At 56.4% G+C, this 15,705-nt stretch overlaps 1 protein-coding gene across 2 annotated transcripts in view; it reads left to right on the forward strand.

Annotated features, from left to right (window-relative positions):
- Window positions 1-14,327, forward strand: part of KCNH6 (potassium voltage-gated channel subfamily H member 6) — a 26,027-nt gene extending 11,700 nt beyond the window's left edge. Inside the window, exons 7-16 of one of the 2 annotated variants that reach the window (XM_067714480.1) lie at window positions 1,914-2,339; window positions 3,653-4,052; window positions 4,800-4,999; window positions 5,186-5,438; window positions 8,383-8,576; window positions 10,131-10,215; window positions 10,765-10,933; window positions 11,863-12,052; window positions 12,373-12,540; window positions 14,020-14,327. In XM_067714480.1, coding sequence (XP_067570581.1) covers window positions 1,914-2,339; window positions 3,653-4,052; window positions 4,800-4,999; window positions 5,186-5,438; window positions 8,383-8,576; window positions 10,131-10,215; window positions 10,765-10,933; window positions 11,863-12,052; window positions 12,373-12,540; window positions 14,020-14,046 — 2,112 coding nt within the window. In that variant the 3' untranslated portion in view covers window positions 14,047-14,327. Of the gene's footprint in view, window positions 1-1,913; window positions 2,340-3,652; window positions 4,053-4,799; window positions 5,000-5,185; window positions 5,439-8,382; window positions 8,577-10,130; window positions 10,216-10,764; window positions 10,934-11,862; window positions 12,053-12,372; window positions 13,939-14,019 lie in introns of those variants that run through there. The other variant, XM_067714479.1, reaches the window with a different exon arrangement.
- The last annotated feature ends 1,378 nt before the right edge of the window (window positions 14,328-15,705 follow it).

Genomic DNA, 15,705 nt, shown 5'->3' on the forward strand with positions numbered 1-15,705 from the left:
AGCCCCTCTTGGCTTTACTAACCCACTGCCTGTGGGCCCTAAGGTGGGGAGGAGCCTGACAGAGCTCAGGCTGGCATGGCCCAGAGCACGGAAGTCACACCAGCCTCAACCCGAACTCAAAGGGCCTAGAGGGCTGTGATCCCACACCTGAGTTCCTACGTCCTGAGAGCCCACTGAGAAGGGCCTCGTGCTGGCCTCAGAGGCGATGGGAGACTATGGAGGTCTGTGGTGGGGGAGATGGCACCCCTGTCTGGAAGTCCTGAGGATGTACACTTCCTCGGACCCCATCCCCCCAAAGTCTGACTGTCTCCCTCCCACTCCCCGTGCTCTGCAGTTTCATCCTGGCTGGTCTTGAGCAGCCAGGGGCGGAGGTGGCCATGACAGCCAGGCTTTCAGTGCTCGTTTGGCCCCTTTTAGTTGAGCCCCCATGTGGACCAAGTGCGGGGCATATGAGGCGGACGTGCGGCACAAGGGATCTGCAGCTCTAAGTCAGTGGGGGACAGCTGTGTGGTCAGGGTGTTTACAAGGAGCAGGGAGAACATTGGAAAAGATGGTTTGAGTCTGTGCAGGGTTAGAGGAAACATCCTGGGGAGGCAAAACAGGAGCCGAGGCCAAGGCTGAGCTGGAGGTCACCACAGGGTGGGGACACTGTGGCCCCTCCCAGGGCCTTGGATGGCAGATGGGGGACCGTCTGGTTGGAACCAGCCCTTGGGTGGATCTTCCTTACTGTGATCCCATCTGCTAATGGACCTGGTTTGCAAGGTCAGAACCTTACATGGTAGATTTTCTTAAACCAGGACCACCGGCAGGGCCCTATCTGGTAGTGCTGGGCAGGGGGTGGGGCGTGGTCCGTGAGACACCCCTCAGGCCCCATCCTTGTCGGGGCAGTGTCTGACATGGGTTGAGTGGGGAGGAGGAATTATCGTGTAGAGCGACATGTGCCATTGAGACGTACCAGCTCATTTACTCACAACAGCCCCATGGAGTTTGTTGTCCTTTGTCATCCCCTTCTGCCAGTGAGGGAACAGAGGCTCACAGAGGTTAAAAAACTTGCCCCAAGACAGACACACAGCAATGTCCGACCTGGGATCAACCTGGGAGGTCTGGCTTCAAAACGCTTGCCTTCCTGCTGCCCCAGCTGTTTGTTGTGTTGGGCAGCTGGGCAGAGCTTGGGTATGTTGGACTGGGCCCTGGGGATCCTGTGTTGGCCATAGGCTCGGAGGCGGGGGTCAGAGGGTCAGAGCAGAAGGGCGTTCAGCTGAATGTAATGATCAAAACCCCCTCGGACGTGTGAAGGAGTCAAGGCTTCCGGCACACAGCACCTGTCGAGGGCTCAGATTAGCTACTCACCCCCAAATTTGGTTCTTTCCACGGAGGCTCTGAGGGTTGGCCCCAGGGAGGGCCCTCACTGGTCCAGGCTCCACAGGGCCCTCAGGAATGCAGAGGGTATTTTGGGGGTGACTTGTTCCCATCGGGAACCTGACCACTGGAAACTTCCCAAACCCACCAGAGAGGACTGATGCCCCGCCCCCCGCCCCACCACCCTCTCAATCTGCCTGAGCCTGGCCCTCCCCTCTCCCCTCCCCCAGCCCCGTCTCCACCCGTTCCAGGCTGGCCTGTTTGGGAGGGAGTTTGTGAGCTTCAAACCTGGGGTCACTGTGGGACAGAGCTGCACCCCTCATATGGAACCCCCCTCCTCTCTGCACTTCCTGCACACCTGTCCCCTTAAGAACTTGCCCTGTTATACATGCACACCCCATCTTTGTGTCGTCCCCTCTCCCCGACACAGCCCCGATCGCCCACCCTCTCCCACATCTCCCTTCCTAGGCCTCAGCCCTGCATCTGCACCCCTCCCAGACCCGTCTCACCAGCGGCGGCCACCCTGCTGACTGCCCCACGGTCCCCACCCCCAGGTGCTGTCCCTGGGTGCGGACGTGCTGCCGGAGTACCAGCTGCAGGCACCGCGCATCCACCGCGGGACCCTCCTGCACTACAGCCCCTTCAAGGCCGTGTGGGACTGGCTTATCCTGCTGCTGGTCATCTACACGGCCATCTTCACGCCCTACTCGGCCGCCTTCCTGCTCGGCGACCAGGACAAGCCTCAGCGCGCGGACTGTGGCTACACCTGCAGCCCGCTCACCACGGTGGACCTCATCGTGGACATCATGTTCGTCGTGGACATCGTCATCAACTTCCGCACCACCTACGTCAACGCCAACGACGAGGTGGTCAGCCACCCCCGCCGCATTGCCGTCCACTACTTCAAGGGCTGGTTCCTCATCGACATGGTGGCCGCCATCCCCTTCGACCTGCTCATCTTCCGTACTGGCTCTGATGAGGTGAGCAAACCCCGTTCAGGCCGGCCACTGTGGCCATCCCCTGTGCCCCAGCCCTGGGTGCAGAGAGTACCTGGCGTTGGGCACCTTTGCCAAAGCAAGTGGTGGTGGAAAGGGGGGGCCTCAGACATCTGTCATCTCCCAGCCCTGGAGAAGGAGCAGCTGAGCACCCCAGGCCTGAGTGCCCTCCCTGTGCTCCAGAATCCTGCCCCTTCTGGGATGGGCACTCCTGTGCCCCAGCCCCTCGTGCTGACTTCTAAACCACTCTTACCCTGGCGTTAGAAAAGGAATCCACAGGCTGTCCCTCCATGCAGCCTGACCCCCTCCTAAGCCCCAGCCCCTCCACTATGCCCACCCTGCTTCTCATAGCTGATGTGAGGGCATTTTCATGCTCTTTCCGTAGCTTCCAGTCCCACTATGTCCTTTTGACCCACCTTCTTGGGATCAGCTTTCCGCTGAAATCGGCTCTGCCTCTTGCAGTCACCCAGCCCGTCCAGCACGGGGTGTCCATCGTGACTACCTGCTCCCATGACCACCCACTCCCAGCAAATCTATCCCCAAGTCCGCCCTCCCACTTTCCACCCACACTGCCCCTGCCTGCACACTAAGTGGCCTTCTTACCCACCTCTGCCCCAGCCCCATACCTGCCAGCCTCAGCCCCTGCACGCAGAGGCCAGAGCAAGTTTCAGATCACTTGTCTGACCCTGTCCCTTATCTGACCCAGTCTTCAGAACTTTCAGTGGCTCCCCAGTGGCTTGGAATAAAAGCCGAGCTCTTTGTGGGCCCTGCGGCCACAGCAGCAGCCCCTGCCCACCTTCCAGGCTCACTCCTCACTCCTCCACCATCTTCTACTCTGTGCTCCCAGCTGCAGCATCACCCTTGGTTTTCCATGTGGACTGTGCCCTCTCACACCTCCATGCCTTTGCTCATGCTGCTCCCTGTGCCTGGAGTGCCCTTTACCTCTCCCTCCTGTCTGCCTGGAGACCCAGCCTCCTCTCTCAAGACTCAGCTCCTGTGCCACCTCCTCTAGGAAGCCTTCCCTGCCCTGCCGCTGCAGACTTGACCTCCCCTTCCTCTGTGCTCCCCGTAGACTTTTGTGCGAGCAAACACATGGCTATTTTGAACTCTACACTGAGAGCTCCTAAGGCCCTGCACTGTGCCCCACTGCCAAGAGCCTGGCCCAAAGCAGGCTCTCCATAAGTGTTTGTTGAATGACTATGTGACCACATTCGCAAGTGAATAAACGTGGTCTTAAGCACAGCCTTTCAAGGGCTGACCCCCAACTCCATGTCCCCGCCCCCTCCCTACCTCTCCAGACCACAACCCTGATCGGGCTGCTGAAGACGGCTCGGCTGCTACGGCTGGTGCGTGTGGCTCGCAAGCTGGACCGCTACTCTGAGTACGGGGCAGCAGTGCTCTTCCTGCTCATGTGCACCTTTGCACTCATCGCACACTGGCTGGCCTGCATCTGGTACGCCATCGGCAACGTGGAGCGGCCCTACCTGGAACCCAAGATCGGCTGGCTGGACAGCCTGGGAGCGCAGCTCGGCAAGCGCTACAATGGCAGCGACCCAGCCTCAGGCCCCTCGGTGCAGGACAAGTATGTCACGGCCCTGTACTTCACCTTCAGCAGCCTCACCAGCGTGGGCTTCGGCAATGTCTCACCCAACACCAACTCTGAAAAGGTCTTCTCCATCTGCGTCATGCTCATCGGCTGTGAGTGTCCCGGGCCTTACTCATAGAATCCCAGTTTCAGTTTTGTAATGAGATATAACAGAGGGTGTATGATAGGCAGATCCTAAGTTGGCAGCACAATGAACGTGTTGCATATGTGTACACCAACTATACACAGAATTTAACACCCATGTAGCCCTCGCTATATACCAGGGATCAGGACAAACTACATCATTTTCAGGGCCTGGGGCAGAATGAAAATGTGGAGCCCTCTGTTAAAACAAAATTATTAAGAATTTCAAGATGGTGACAGCAGAGCATTAAACTAAGTCCAGGGCCCTTCTTAGCACAGGTCCACGCCCATGAAGTATTTAGAGATGTTAAAGCCCAGAAAAACAAAAACAAGGGGAAAATGGGTGAAAACAAGAGACCAAGAGTTTTCCCTTTATTATATTTTTACAACTTGAAAGAGAAAACATATCTGAATTTAAAAAATTCATTGCCCCGGTTTCATCTTCTCAGGAGTTTGGCCTCTGGGCCCAGGAAGCTGCCAGGAGGGAGGGCAGAGGGAGGAGGGCAGGAAGCCCAGGGGTCTTTGTCCCCCATGTGCCCTGGCGCCGTCCTGGGCACTTGTGACTTTGCCCTGGACAGAGGGGTCCCTGACTGGGGGATCCCAGGGAGAGGGAGGGGGTCCTGGAGCAGGCCCCGAGGTGTTGTGGCCTGGCGGGGATGCTCAGGAGCTCACCCCGCCCCCCGCCCCCGGCCCATATCCCCCGCTCCCCGCCCCAGCCCTCATGTACGCCAGCATCTTCGGCAACGTGTCGGCCATCATCCAGCGCCTGTACTCGGGCACGGCGCGCTACCACACGCAGATGCTGCGAGTCAAGGAGTTCATCCGCTTCCACCAGATCCCCAACCCGCTGCGGCAGCGCCTTGAGGAGTACTTCCAGCACGCCTGGTCCTACACCAACGGCATCGACATGAACGCGGTGAGCCCCCGCCGCTCTGCCTGGGGCGGGGCGGGCGACCTAGCCCAAGTCCCAGCTCTGGCTAACTCCCCGAGGGAGGCCAAAGTCCCGCGGGCGCAGGGCGTCCCCAGAGCCCTCCCCACCCGTTCCCCCAGCCCCACCCCCACCCCGGCCGCGCCCCGCTGGACGCGACCGCCCTTCTCGCAGGTGCTGAAGGGCTTCCCCGAGTGCCTGCAGGCCGACATCTGCCTGCACCTGCACCGCGCGCTGCTGCAGCACTGCCCGGCCTTCCACGGCGCCAGCAAGGGCTGCCTGCGCGCGCTCGCCGTCAAGTTCAAGACGACGCACGCGCCGCCCGGGGACACTCTGGTGCACCTCGGCGACGTGCTCTCCACGCTCTACTTCATTTCCCGCGGCTCCATCGAGATCCTGCGCGACGACGTAGTGGTGGCCATCCTCGGTGCGTCTGGCGGGGAGGGCTAGGCCGGCGTGTGGGGTGCCCTGCCTGGACCAGGCCATTCCCAATGATGACGGTGGCCCCTTCTGCTGACCTGCCATGTGCAGAGCGTGTGCCACGGGGGAGCTTTACACCCAGCTCACTCAAGCCTTAAAACTAACCTCTGCCACAGGCCCCATTTTCCTGATAGGGAAGTTGATGCTCAGAGACGTCTGGTGGGTGGACAAGCAGGGATTCCAGGGCTACGGGGCTGACTCGGAAGTCCAGGCAGCTTCTGACCTTCTCCCACCCTTGGGAAGCTCAGGGTGAGAGGACGAGGGTTTGCCTCGGATGGAGGGGGGTCCCCAGTCTCGGTGCAGCTGCAGGGACAGCTGGACACTTCAGAGGAAGGATGCGAGCATTGGACAGGGGACAGATTTGGGGCACACACAGCCCCTGCCACTTACGTTGGGCAGGTCACCGCAGCTGTCTGAGAGCTCATCTTCCTTGCCTTCCCGCTGACTTCAGCCCACCCCAAGTCCCTGCCCAGGCCGTCACTCACCCTCCCCTGCTCGCCATGGCCGGGCTCTACTCCAGCCCCTCCACCCAGTCCTCTCCCTCTGGCCTGCCCTCGGCTGGTGTTCACCAAGTGTGCTGCTCACTCTCTTCTCCCATTACATCCTCACCTGGGCCAGCTCCTTGCTCCTGTGATCTCAGCCTCACCTATGCCACAAGGACCCCCAGAACTGTGTCCCGACCCCAGTCTCTCCTTAGACTGGACTACCCCATGTGTTCTTGGGCATGGCCACCCTTATATTCCATAGGCAGACCACACAGCATATCTCAGTCTGAAATCATCTGCCCTCAAAGGCAGCTCCGTCGGCATCCCCATCACTGTGAACCTTCCGTTGCCTGGGCCAGAGACCTGGGAGTCAACCAAAGAAGCACCCTCCTCCTTTCTGCCCCACCGCCACCACCCAGGCAGCCACGGAGCCCTGTCTGTTCCCCTCATTAATCTCGCTCTGTCCCATACCTGTCTACTTGTCCCTGCCTGGGTCCACCCCTCATTGTGTCCTTCCTGGGCAGGTGTCAGGAGCTCCTTTCCCATGGCCCTGAATCTGGTCTCCTGCCATACTCCATCTTCCACCTTCTGCCGGTGACCTGAAATTCACATCTGGCATACTCCTCTTCTGCTCAAAATCCTTCCATGGGTCCCATGACCCATGGAACAAATGTAAACCCCTGTGCATGGCATGCACAGCCCTCCCCATTCTGGCCACCTTAAGTCCTGCCAGCCTCCCCCCAGTAGTTCACATTCCAGCCATACAAACTAGTTAGTTCTGTAAACCTGCCCATCTGTCACACCTCTGTGCCTTTGCACGTGCTGCCACTCTGCTCAGAGCACCTATCTTGCACCCCTGCCTGGCGGACCCCAGTCATCCTTCAACGCTGAGCTCAAGCACGGGCTCCTCTATGAGCCCTTCCCTCAGTCTCAGCCAAGCTTAGAAGTACCGTCCGTGTGGGAGAGACAATAATTATTATTAATAATTAAGAAGCCAGTCCAATTTAAGTTTTATTTAGAGACATGAACTCCTCTCATTTTTGTCCTGAGTGGAAATGGACATTAGGTCATAATCCTTCATCTACTGGAAAACCATCACTTTATAATGTTGCCCAGATTTCCAGCTTCTTGGGTTTCATATGTGACCCTGGAGGGTCCCTTCCTTCTCCAAGTCTCGGTCCCTTCCTCTGTAAATGACCTTTTATCCGGTTCTCTTGGGGCACATGTCTTGGCCTCTGTCCATCATTGTGCAAGCAATTAGCACCTCTTGTGTGGTACGGCCAGGCTGGGGGGCTGGACTTTGCTGTGGGGAGTGGCCATCCAAGTAATCATGGTCCCTGGCACCCTGACCCTGGGCTTTCTGCCCCCAGCCCTGACTGTGCCACACGGACCACATGCTGCTTCCTCCACCCCATTGCCTTTTTCCAGTCCTCCTAGAGTCTCACAACACAGCCCCCCCCCCCACTTCACTTGCTCTGTAAGCCCCCCTCTTCCCTGCTCCCAACCACTCCTGGTGGAACGAGCTTCTCCCTCCCCCATAGCCCCATTGCTCTTGGCTCTTCCCTGTTCTAAGGCTCTAGAGATCATTCTGTAATCTGTCTCTCTGGGATTTGGGGGGCTCCTTGTGCATGGGACAGCATCTTATTCATGTTGACATGCTGTGGCTAGCACAGTATCTGGCGCCAGGAGGGCCCGATACCCTCACCACGTGCCCCTGTATCCAGCCCGTGTCCACCCTGTGACATCTGTCCCTCCCAGGGCCTTGCATCCACCTGTCTGGTGCGTCTTGCTATTCAAGCCACTTCCTCAAGCATCACATCTGCTTCTCTGGGCAGCCCATGGGGGTTGACAAGGCAGATATGGTTATACCCATTTTAGAGATGAGGACACTGGGGTCCAGAGAGAGGAAGTGACTTTCCCAGGCTTCCTCTGCTGGGGCCATGCTGGTCACTTGGCCCCACAAAGGGAGCGGGAACACGAAGAGAGGGAAGCCTCAGGCCCTCCCCTGGGGAGCTGGGTACTCCTGACGCTGGGTCCCGTGCACTCTGCAGCACCGCGGCAGCCCGGAGAAGAAGAGATTAAGCAGGGAGCCTCTAGGGTCCCTACTGCCCACTGTCCCCTGGATGGGGGTGGTAGGGGCAGTTCCAAAGAAAGTGGGAAACAGGAGGGGGGAGTCTAATAGAGGATGGTCCCAAGGGGCCTGGAGATAGCAAGGGGCCCCACATGCTGGGGTGGGAGGGGTCTCTGCAGCACCCCTCAGCCAGCACATCCAACCTTGTTCCCAGGCCCCAGCCCAGAAGGATCCCTGAAGTGGGGTGAGGTCATGGTTAAGAGGTCCTCAGGGAGGCTCCTCAGAAGAGAGCTTGGAGCCAGGCCCTAGAAAGACCCCGCCCCTCTGGCTGGCAGGAAAGAATGACATCTTTGGGGAGCCCGTTAGCCTCCATGCCCGGCCGGGCAAGTCCAGTGCAGATGTACGGGCCCTGACCTACTGTGACCTGCACAAGATCCAGCGGGCAGACCTGCTGGAGGTGCTGGACATGTACCCCGCCTTCGCAGACAGCTTCTGGAGTAAGCTGGAAGTCACCTTCAACCTGCGGGATGTGAGTCCGGGCTGGATAGGCTGGGTGGGGGGTGGCCCTCGGCCAGCTGGTAATGGGCAATGGCCAGTCAGCCGGCTGAGAGCTTGGCCTGCCTGGCCTAAAGGGACCCATCCGGACACTTGCCTTCCTTTCAACCCCCTCCTGCATCCTTTACCATAATTTCTTCTGTGCCTACCATGGCCAACATAATGCTAAATATGAAGGTAGCTACCAATTATCGAGCACCAACTATGTGGTAAGTGCTGGGCTCCTTTTACATGATCTCATTTAGTCTTCTCGCAAGTGTGGTGGTGTTATTATCCCCATTTTCCGGATGAGGAAACTAAGGGTCATAGCGGACAAATGACCAAAGCCACACAGCCATACAGTAAGCCGTATAGTCAGTGGCGCAGCCAAAATGGGACTCAAGTTTGTGCATCTCCATAGCCCGGGCTTTTCCCACCACATCCTACCAAGCTGCAAGGGGCGGGTGCGAGGCGGGGGCAGCGGTGTCTGCCATCCAAGAACTCACGGTGCCAGGTCCCAGGGGTATAAACAGTAATAGAGCAGTCTCTCCTCTCAAGTTTATCACTCAGCGGAGGAGATTATAATAACTCAGGAAAAAGAAAGAGCTGCATAGTTAAATAACCAAGGAAGTCTCAAGGGTGTGCAGGGAGACCAAATATTTGTGGAGCTCAGGGTTGCCAAGGCGTGGGGCAGCCAGTATGGAGTGGAAGTGCCCGGAAGGGTCTGTATGGAGGAGCAGGTCTGGAACCAGCTAGTGGGAAGGCGGGGGCAGGCACACCCGGCAGGGGCAGCAGCAGCTGAGGCCCCGATGCTGAGCCCCCCATCCCCGGTGTCAGGAGGAGGGGTCCTGCTGGCCCAGCCCCACACCCAGCTTCTGGAGGTGGTGCTGAGGCAGGTTTACATGGTCTGGACAGCCCTCCGCACCCTCTGCCCTCTGCTGTCCTCCCCTTCCCCGGTCTGCCCCCTTCCCACCTAGGGGACATCTTGCAAAGACCCTGCCTTGGGGGAGGTCCAGCAGCCAGGAGCCATCAGGTGGCCCAAGTGCTCAGTGGCTGGACTCCAGGGCAAGAGGGATGCGATCCCCATGGCCTGGGATATCTGCAGCCCCTGGATACCCTCAAATCTCATGGTGCCAGGAAGGTGGGCTGCCAGGGGCACTGCTGAGGGCACCCCCTGAACGGACTGGGACTTCCAGACCCCGTCTCCTCAGAGGAAATCGCCCCATTGGCCCACGCTGAAGGCGGGGACACCAGGACCTTGGGGAAAAAGGGAGGAGAACAGTCCCCCCGTCTCCCACGACCCCAACCTTGCTGCTCAAGGCGGCCTCTCGCAGGACTCTGTGGGGGTCTGCACGTCTCCAAGCCCCTGTTCATCTCCCACCCACACACACAGGAGAGGAGCTGCCGGGAGCACAGTCAGGGAGCCCAGCCACCTGTCACCACTTTCTCACCTAGTGGCCACAGGGCCACGGGGGGAGGGGGAGGGGAGGGCAAAGAAGCCCTGTCCTGGCTTTGGTCCCTGTTACTTGATGCTCTCGTTCTCCACAAGGCAGGCGAGGGTCTCCAGTCATCACCCCAACAGGCCCCAGGCAGCCAGGACCACCAAGGCTTCTTCCTCAGTGACAACCAGTCAGGTGAGCAAAGCCAGCCCCCACCAGTGTCTGCCCCTCCCCAGCCCGAAGCCCCTGCCCAGCCTCCTGCCCCTTCTCAGGTCCTCCCCAATCTGCCTCCCCTGGGAGAGGCCTCCCCAGTCCCCTCAGTGAGTGGAGAGGGACTCCCTCCCTAGGCTCAGTGTCGGAGGCCCTTGTACCCTTCCTCCCCCTGTGTCCTCAGAGCCTGAGTGAGGGCTGCCCTCAGGGGTAGATACTGGCCAGCCCCTGGGGCTCCACATCAAGGCACCAAGGGCCCTGCTGGGCGGCAGCTCCCTGGACAGTGAGGCCAGGGCTGGACGTTCCCAGCCAGCCAGCCACCCCCCCCCCCCACCAGGCTGGGGCCCCAGGCCCCCTCCCAGGGCTACAGCCTTCTGGGTCCCAGAAGCCAGACCTCTATGGGGGTAGGACCTCGTACTTCAGGGCGCCCAGGTAAGGAGATCCACTCCTCCCACCCTGTGCTCCCATGGCAGGTAGGGGTCAGGCCTGTGGAACCGGATGAACCGAAGCTCAAGTTTCCCTTGCCCCGTGCAGGTGCAGCCCCTTCCCTGAGCATCTCAGATGCATCTGGCCGCTGGCCTGAGTTGCTGCAGCAAGTGCCCCCCAGGCAAAGTCAGAGCCCCCCAAACCCTCAGGGAGACCCAGACTGCTGGCCTCGGGAGCTAGGCTCCAGGCTAGAGCAGCTCCAGGCCCAGATGAACAGGTGAGTGACCTGTGGGCCACGGGTGGGGGCAGCCACAGAGGGCAGGCCCAGTGGCAGGCTAGGCACGGGTGCCCCCTCCTGGTGCCTCAGGGACATCGCTGGGTGCCCCATGGGTTTGAGAATGGCCAGCCCCATTTAGCTGCAGACCTCCCCATCCCTGTCGCTAAGTACAATTCCTTGGATGGCTTGTCCCAGCAAACCCTGGAGCATGCCAAGGAGGACTTCTGGGGAGATGGGCATAACCTCATGCAGAAACAAATTCCACAGGCCCTTGGAAAGGGGGTGTGGCCTGTGGATGGTACGGCTGTGGTGGCAGAGTGAGGGCTTGGGGGCACTATAGTCCTGGGTTCCAATTCTGGCTCTGCAACTTACCAGCAATACTGTGGACAAGTTACTTAACCACTCTGAGCCTCAGTTTTCCCTTTTGTGAAATGGGGATAACCAGAATACCCACGTCAAGCTTCATTATGAGGCCAGAGTGTCTCTTTGACAGGCACCCTCTGGGAAACAGTGTTAAGGAGAGCTAAGCCTTAGGCTGGCTTCTTGTAGCCACGGGGATGACGTCCCTGGTCACCAAGGCAGTGCATGCATGTTTGGGTTACCTTCACCTTTCCTAAGGTGCACCAAAACATCTACTTAAGTTCTTTCCATAGTACCATTCCGTCAAATAAAGTAATTTGGTTACCCACCCCCCTGCCAAAAAAAACTTCATTATGAGGACTAAATGATGTATGCACCGTGCCTGATCACTGTTATTATCAGAGTCAGGGGTGTGCTAAGGGGAATTTGGGCAGGGGCTGTGGATTACAGCAGGGAAATAGCAGGGACAGCATGCAGGCTGCAAAATCGAGAGCTGCCCTCAGGACCTAAACTGCTTTTGCCAGCCCCAGCCCTGACCCTGACTCCGACTGTGGGTTTCTGCCTGACAGGCTGGAATCACGCATGTCCTCAGACCTCAGCCGCATCCTGCAGCTCCTTCAGCAGCCCCCGCCCCAGGACCACACTGGCTACATTCTGGGAGCCCCTGCCTCCAATGACCTGGCCTTGTCTCCTTCAACCTCAGCAACTCAGAGTCCAGGAACTAGACTACTACCCCAGGGCGATCTGCCCCCTGCACAGGTAAGCAGCTGAGGAGATCCCCAGGGGCTTGCCTGGAGGCAGCTGCATGTCTTCCCCCACCCTTAACTTGGTCTCAGTGGGCATCCAGCCCACGGCCTTTGTGGTCCGAGAGCAGCTATGACTTTTGCTGTCCTCCTTTATGGTCTGAGTCATGACAGGCAGCCTGGACAGGCGGTGACAGAGCCCAGATTGTGACCAGGGACGCCACATCTGGGGCAAGGGCAGCAGGACACAGCTCCTGCCACTTCCCATCGCTGAAGTCGGGGTGGCCTGGGGAGGCTCCCCGTACTGCATGCCTCCCTCTTTCTTGCCCCTCCCAGGCCCCCAGTTATGGTGACCTGGACGAATGGAGGCCGAAGCTCGGGAACTCCTCCTCCAGGATGCTGGCCCCAGCCACAGAAATGGACAAAACTACAACACCGTCCTCAGAACAGAAGCAGCCTGAGGGGCTCCCGTCACCCTTGGCCTCGCCTCTGCATCCCCTGGAGGTACAGGGACTTGTCTGTGGTCCTCACTTTCCCTTGCTCCCTGAACACCTCAGCTCTGTCCCCAAATAGCTGGAGTTCCAGAGACATGGCTCAGATCCTGGATTTGTGAGGAGCTAGAGCCACTGTACCCCAAGATAATAGACACCAGGAAGGAACTGAAGGCGGGTGAGGCGACAGTTAAGGATTTGGGGGAGGCAGACAGCCTGTAAACTGAAAACCATTTACCTAGAGTAGCTACAAACTGCCAATCCAGGTGACCCAAGATGGCTTGGGCCAAGAGGCTCAGGACTTCTCCCAACCTCCCGCAGGTCTCTATTTAGACAGCAGGCCTGGTGGAGGGGGGGTGAGCCTCAGGTGTAGAGGTAGCTTATGGGACAGAGGGCTCAGTGAAGAACAGAGACCTTCCTGATCTACTGTGTGAGAGCCTTGCTCTGTGCCAATTACGATCACCTCCCAGCTCAGAACTCTCCCCCACCACCCAGCCAGCCCCCAAGGTTGGTCAAGACCTCCCGCCGAGAGCTTGTGAACCAGCTGGAGATGAAAGTGTCCTCTGTAGTGGACACATCAGGGACAGAACTCCAGCCCCCAGCCACTCTGCCCCTGATGGTTCTGTGAGGACCTTTGGGACCCTAGGGGACAATGGAGTGAGTGTCTCAGAGCTAATAAAGTCTGCACACTTCATGTTGGGCTGGGTGTGTAACTTACGTAGGGTCATCAGGTCCTTGATTGTGCTGTAACTGACAGCTGTGATCTTCTCCAAGTCCTTCTCCCAAGGAGCTGTGTGTTGGGGACCTGAAGGTGGATCCACCATGTTCAGGAGTCCCCGGAACAGGGGGCTTTTAGCCAGGTTGGGGTGAAGGGAAGCAGAGAGGCGCTGGCGTGGTGGCCATAGGGAATCATGACAACAGCCAGCGCTTCCATAGCACTCACCCTGTGTTGGGGGACACCGTGCTGACTGCCCTGCAGATATTAGTTCATCAACTCTTTACAACAACTATATGGGGTCAGTATTATTATCCCCATTTTAAAGATGAGGGATCAGAAGCAGAGAGACACTAAGAAATTTACCCAAGCAGGAGGGAAACTTCTGGGGTGCTGGTACTCTTCTATTTCCTGATCTAAGTGCTGATTGCATCAATGTGTTTCAGGTTGTAAAAACATGTGCACTTCTATGTGTAAACTATACTTTGATTTAAAAAAAATATTTCCCAAAAACATATCAAAAGGAGGACATAATTTCAACACAGATGGTCTGGTTTGAGAACATGTGCAGTCAACTACTCCACTGAAATTGGCTGTTGTCCAGAAAAGTCAGTGGTCCTGTCCTTTTGCAGTACTCCCTAAAAGAATTTTGAAAATCTATTTTCCCCTCACACATTTTTAGTTGACATCTGAAGTATTTCCTGATAAGTTTAAATAGTTGAAGAGGACAGGACTTCCCTGGTGGTGCAGTGGTTAAGACTCTGCCTGCCAATGCAGGGGACATGGGTTCAAGCCCTGGTCTAGGAAGATCCCACATGCCACGGAGCAACTAAGCACGTGCGTCACTGAGCCTGCGCTCTAGAGCCTGCAAGCCACAACTACTGAGCCCATGCGCCTAGAGTCCGTGCTCTGCAACAAGAGAAGCCACTGCAATGAGAAGCCCACACACCGCAACGAAGAGTAGCCCCCCACTCGCCACAACTAGAGAGACCCAACGCAGCCAAAAAAATGAATGAATAAATTTTTTAAATAAATAAATAGTTGCAGAGGACATAATTTCCAGTGTGTTGTAAATATTGACACTTTATAAACTGTTGCATTCATATCAATCTATTTCAATCCAAATAGCAGTGATTCAGAAGCCAATATCATTCATTTAAAAACAGGAGAGCAAGCTCTTCTTTAACATAGTTCCTTTTTCTCTGCTCATAATTCCACTCTATTCCATCCACAGTTTATCTGACATGTAATTTATTTCCATGCTTGAAAGTCTATTATTAATAACCTCATCATATCTGTTTGGAAAACACGCTCGCTGCAAATAGAGAAAGCCCACACGCAGCAATGAAGACCAAACACAGCCAAAAAGAAATAAATAAATTTATAAAAAATAATAAAAAAAATTTTTTAAGTAATTGTAACCTTACTAAGGCTTTAAGGGTTACACTTATTAGTACTAGGTTTTTCAAAACAACATAAATATCTCTTTAAATTTTTATAGAAACTAAAATTGTATTGGATATACATCACTTACAAGAGGGAATTTTCCTCTCAATTAGTTCATGTGTGTGGATGAATATTAATTTTTTATTAGAGTAAAACAGAAGCACAGAGAAAACTTGTTCGCATAAGTAGATAGTACTATAAGGGGTTTGTTATATATAAGTGTCACTCAATTCTTTGAATTCTTTCTGAGCTGTGTTAACAATCACATTTATCATTAAAAACTATATTTAATGATATCTAACAATTCAATCCTCCTTTAGTTTTGTTGAAAGCAAATTATTGGAAACCATTTAAATTATAAAGAGATGTTACCTAGGTTCGGACCCTTCTCCATTTCAAACTCAAGACACAGATATAGTATTTAGGGCTAGATTAGCATTTGCCTTGGGACCCTCGGTGGGGAAAAGATGGAATGGGAACTAATAAAAAGTGAGAGCCACACTGGTCGGGCTGCTGCCTGCTGAAGACCAACCCTAGAATTCAGAGCATTTCTACAGTGGCCAGGATAGCGCAGGAAAGCCTGACTGAAGCTGGCCTGGCCCTGAGTACATCGGCGTGTCCAACGGTGTGTTCGCCTTGGGGCGCTGGGAGAACAACATTCCGGCGTAACGGGGGCGTTGGCACGACAGGGAATTACGGTGGTTCCCCTTTGGCGCAGGCCAGGCAGCCAGGCCGCGGAGCTCTGTGCCGCGGAATGCAGCAGGCCCTACGGTAAGGCAGACTTTTCTTTTTCACTCGACAGAGTGGAGAAGCCGTTGGAAATAGCAGCTGCTGTGGGGAAGTCAGAGCACGTCACAAGAGCTTTCACGCTCAGACTTGACCTAGAACTTGAAGGCCCGTAAGCCAGCGCGCTAGATTCTATGCACCCACGCCCCCATTCACCCGCACTGCCCTCTTATCTCTCTGACTGACATCTTTATCAGCCAATGACCTTTGGGGCTGTGAAAGCGCCTCCCC

The sequence above is a fragment of the Pseudorca crassidens genome, chromosome 19 (genome assembly GCF_039906515.1).
Source record: "Pseudorca crassidens isolate mPseCra1 chromosome 19, mPseCra1.hap1, whole genome shotgun sequence".
NCBI lineage: Eukaryota > Metazoa > Chordata > Mammalia > Artiodactyla > Delphinidae > Pseudorca > Pseudorca crassidens.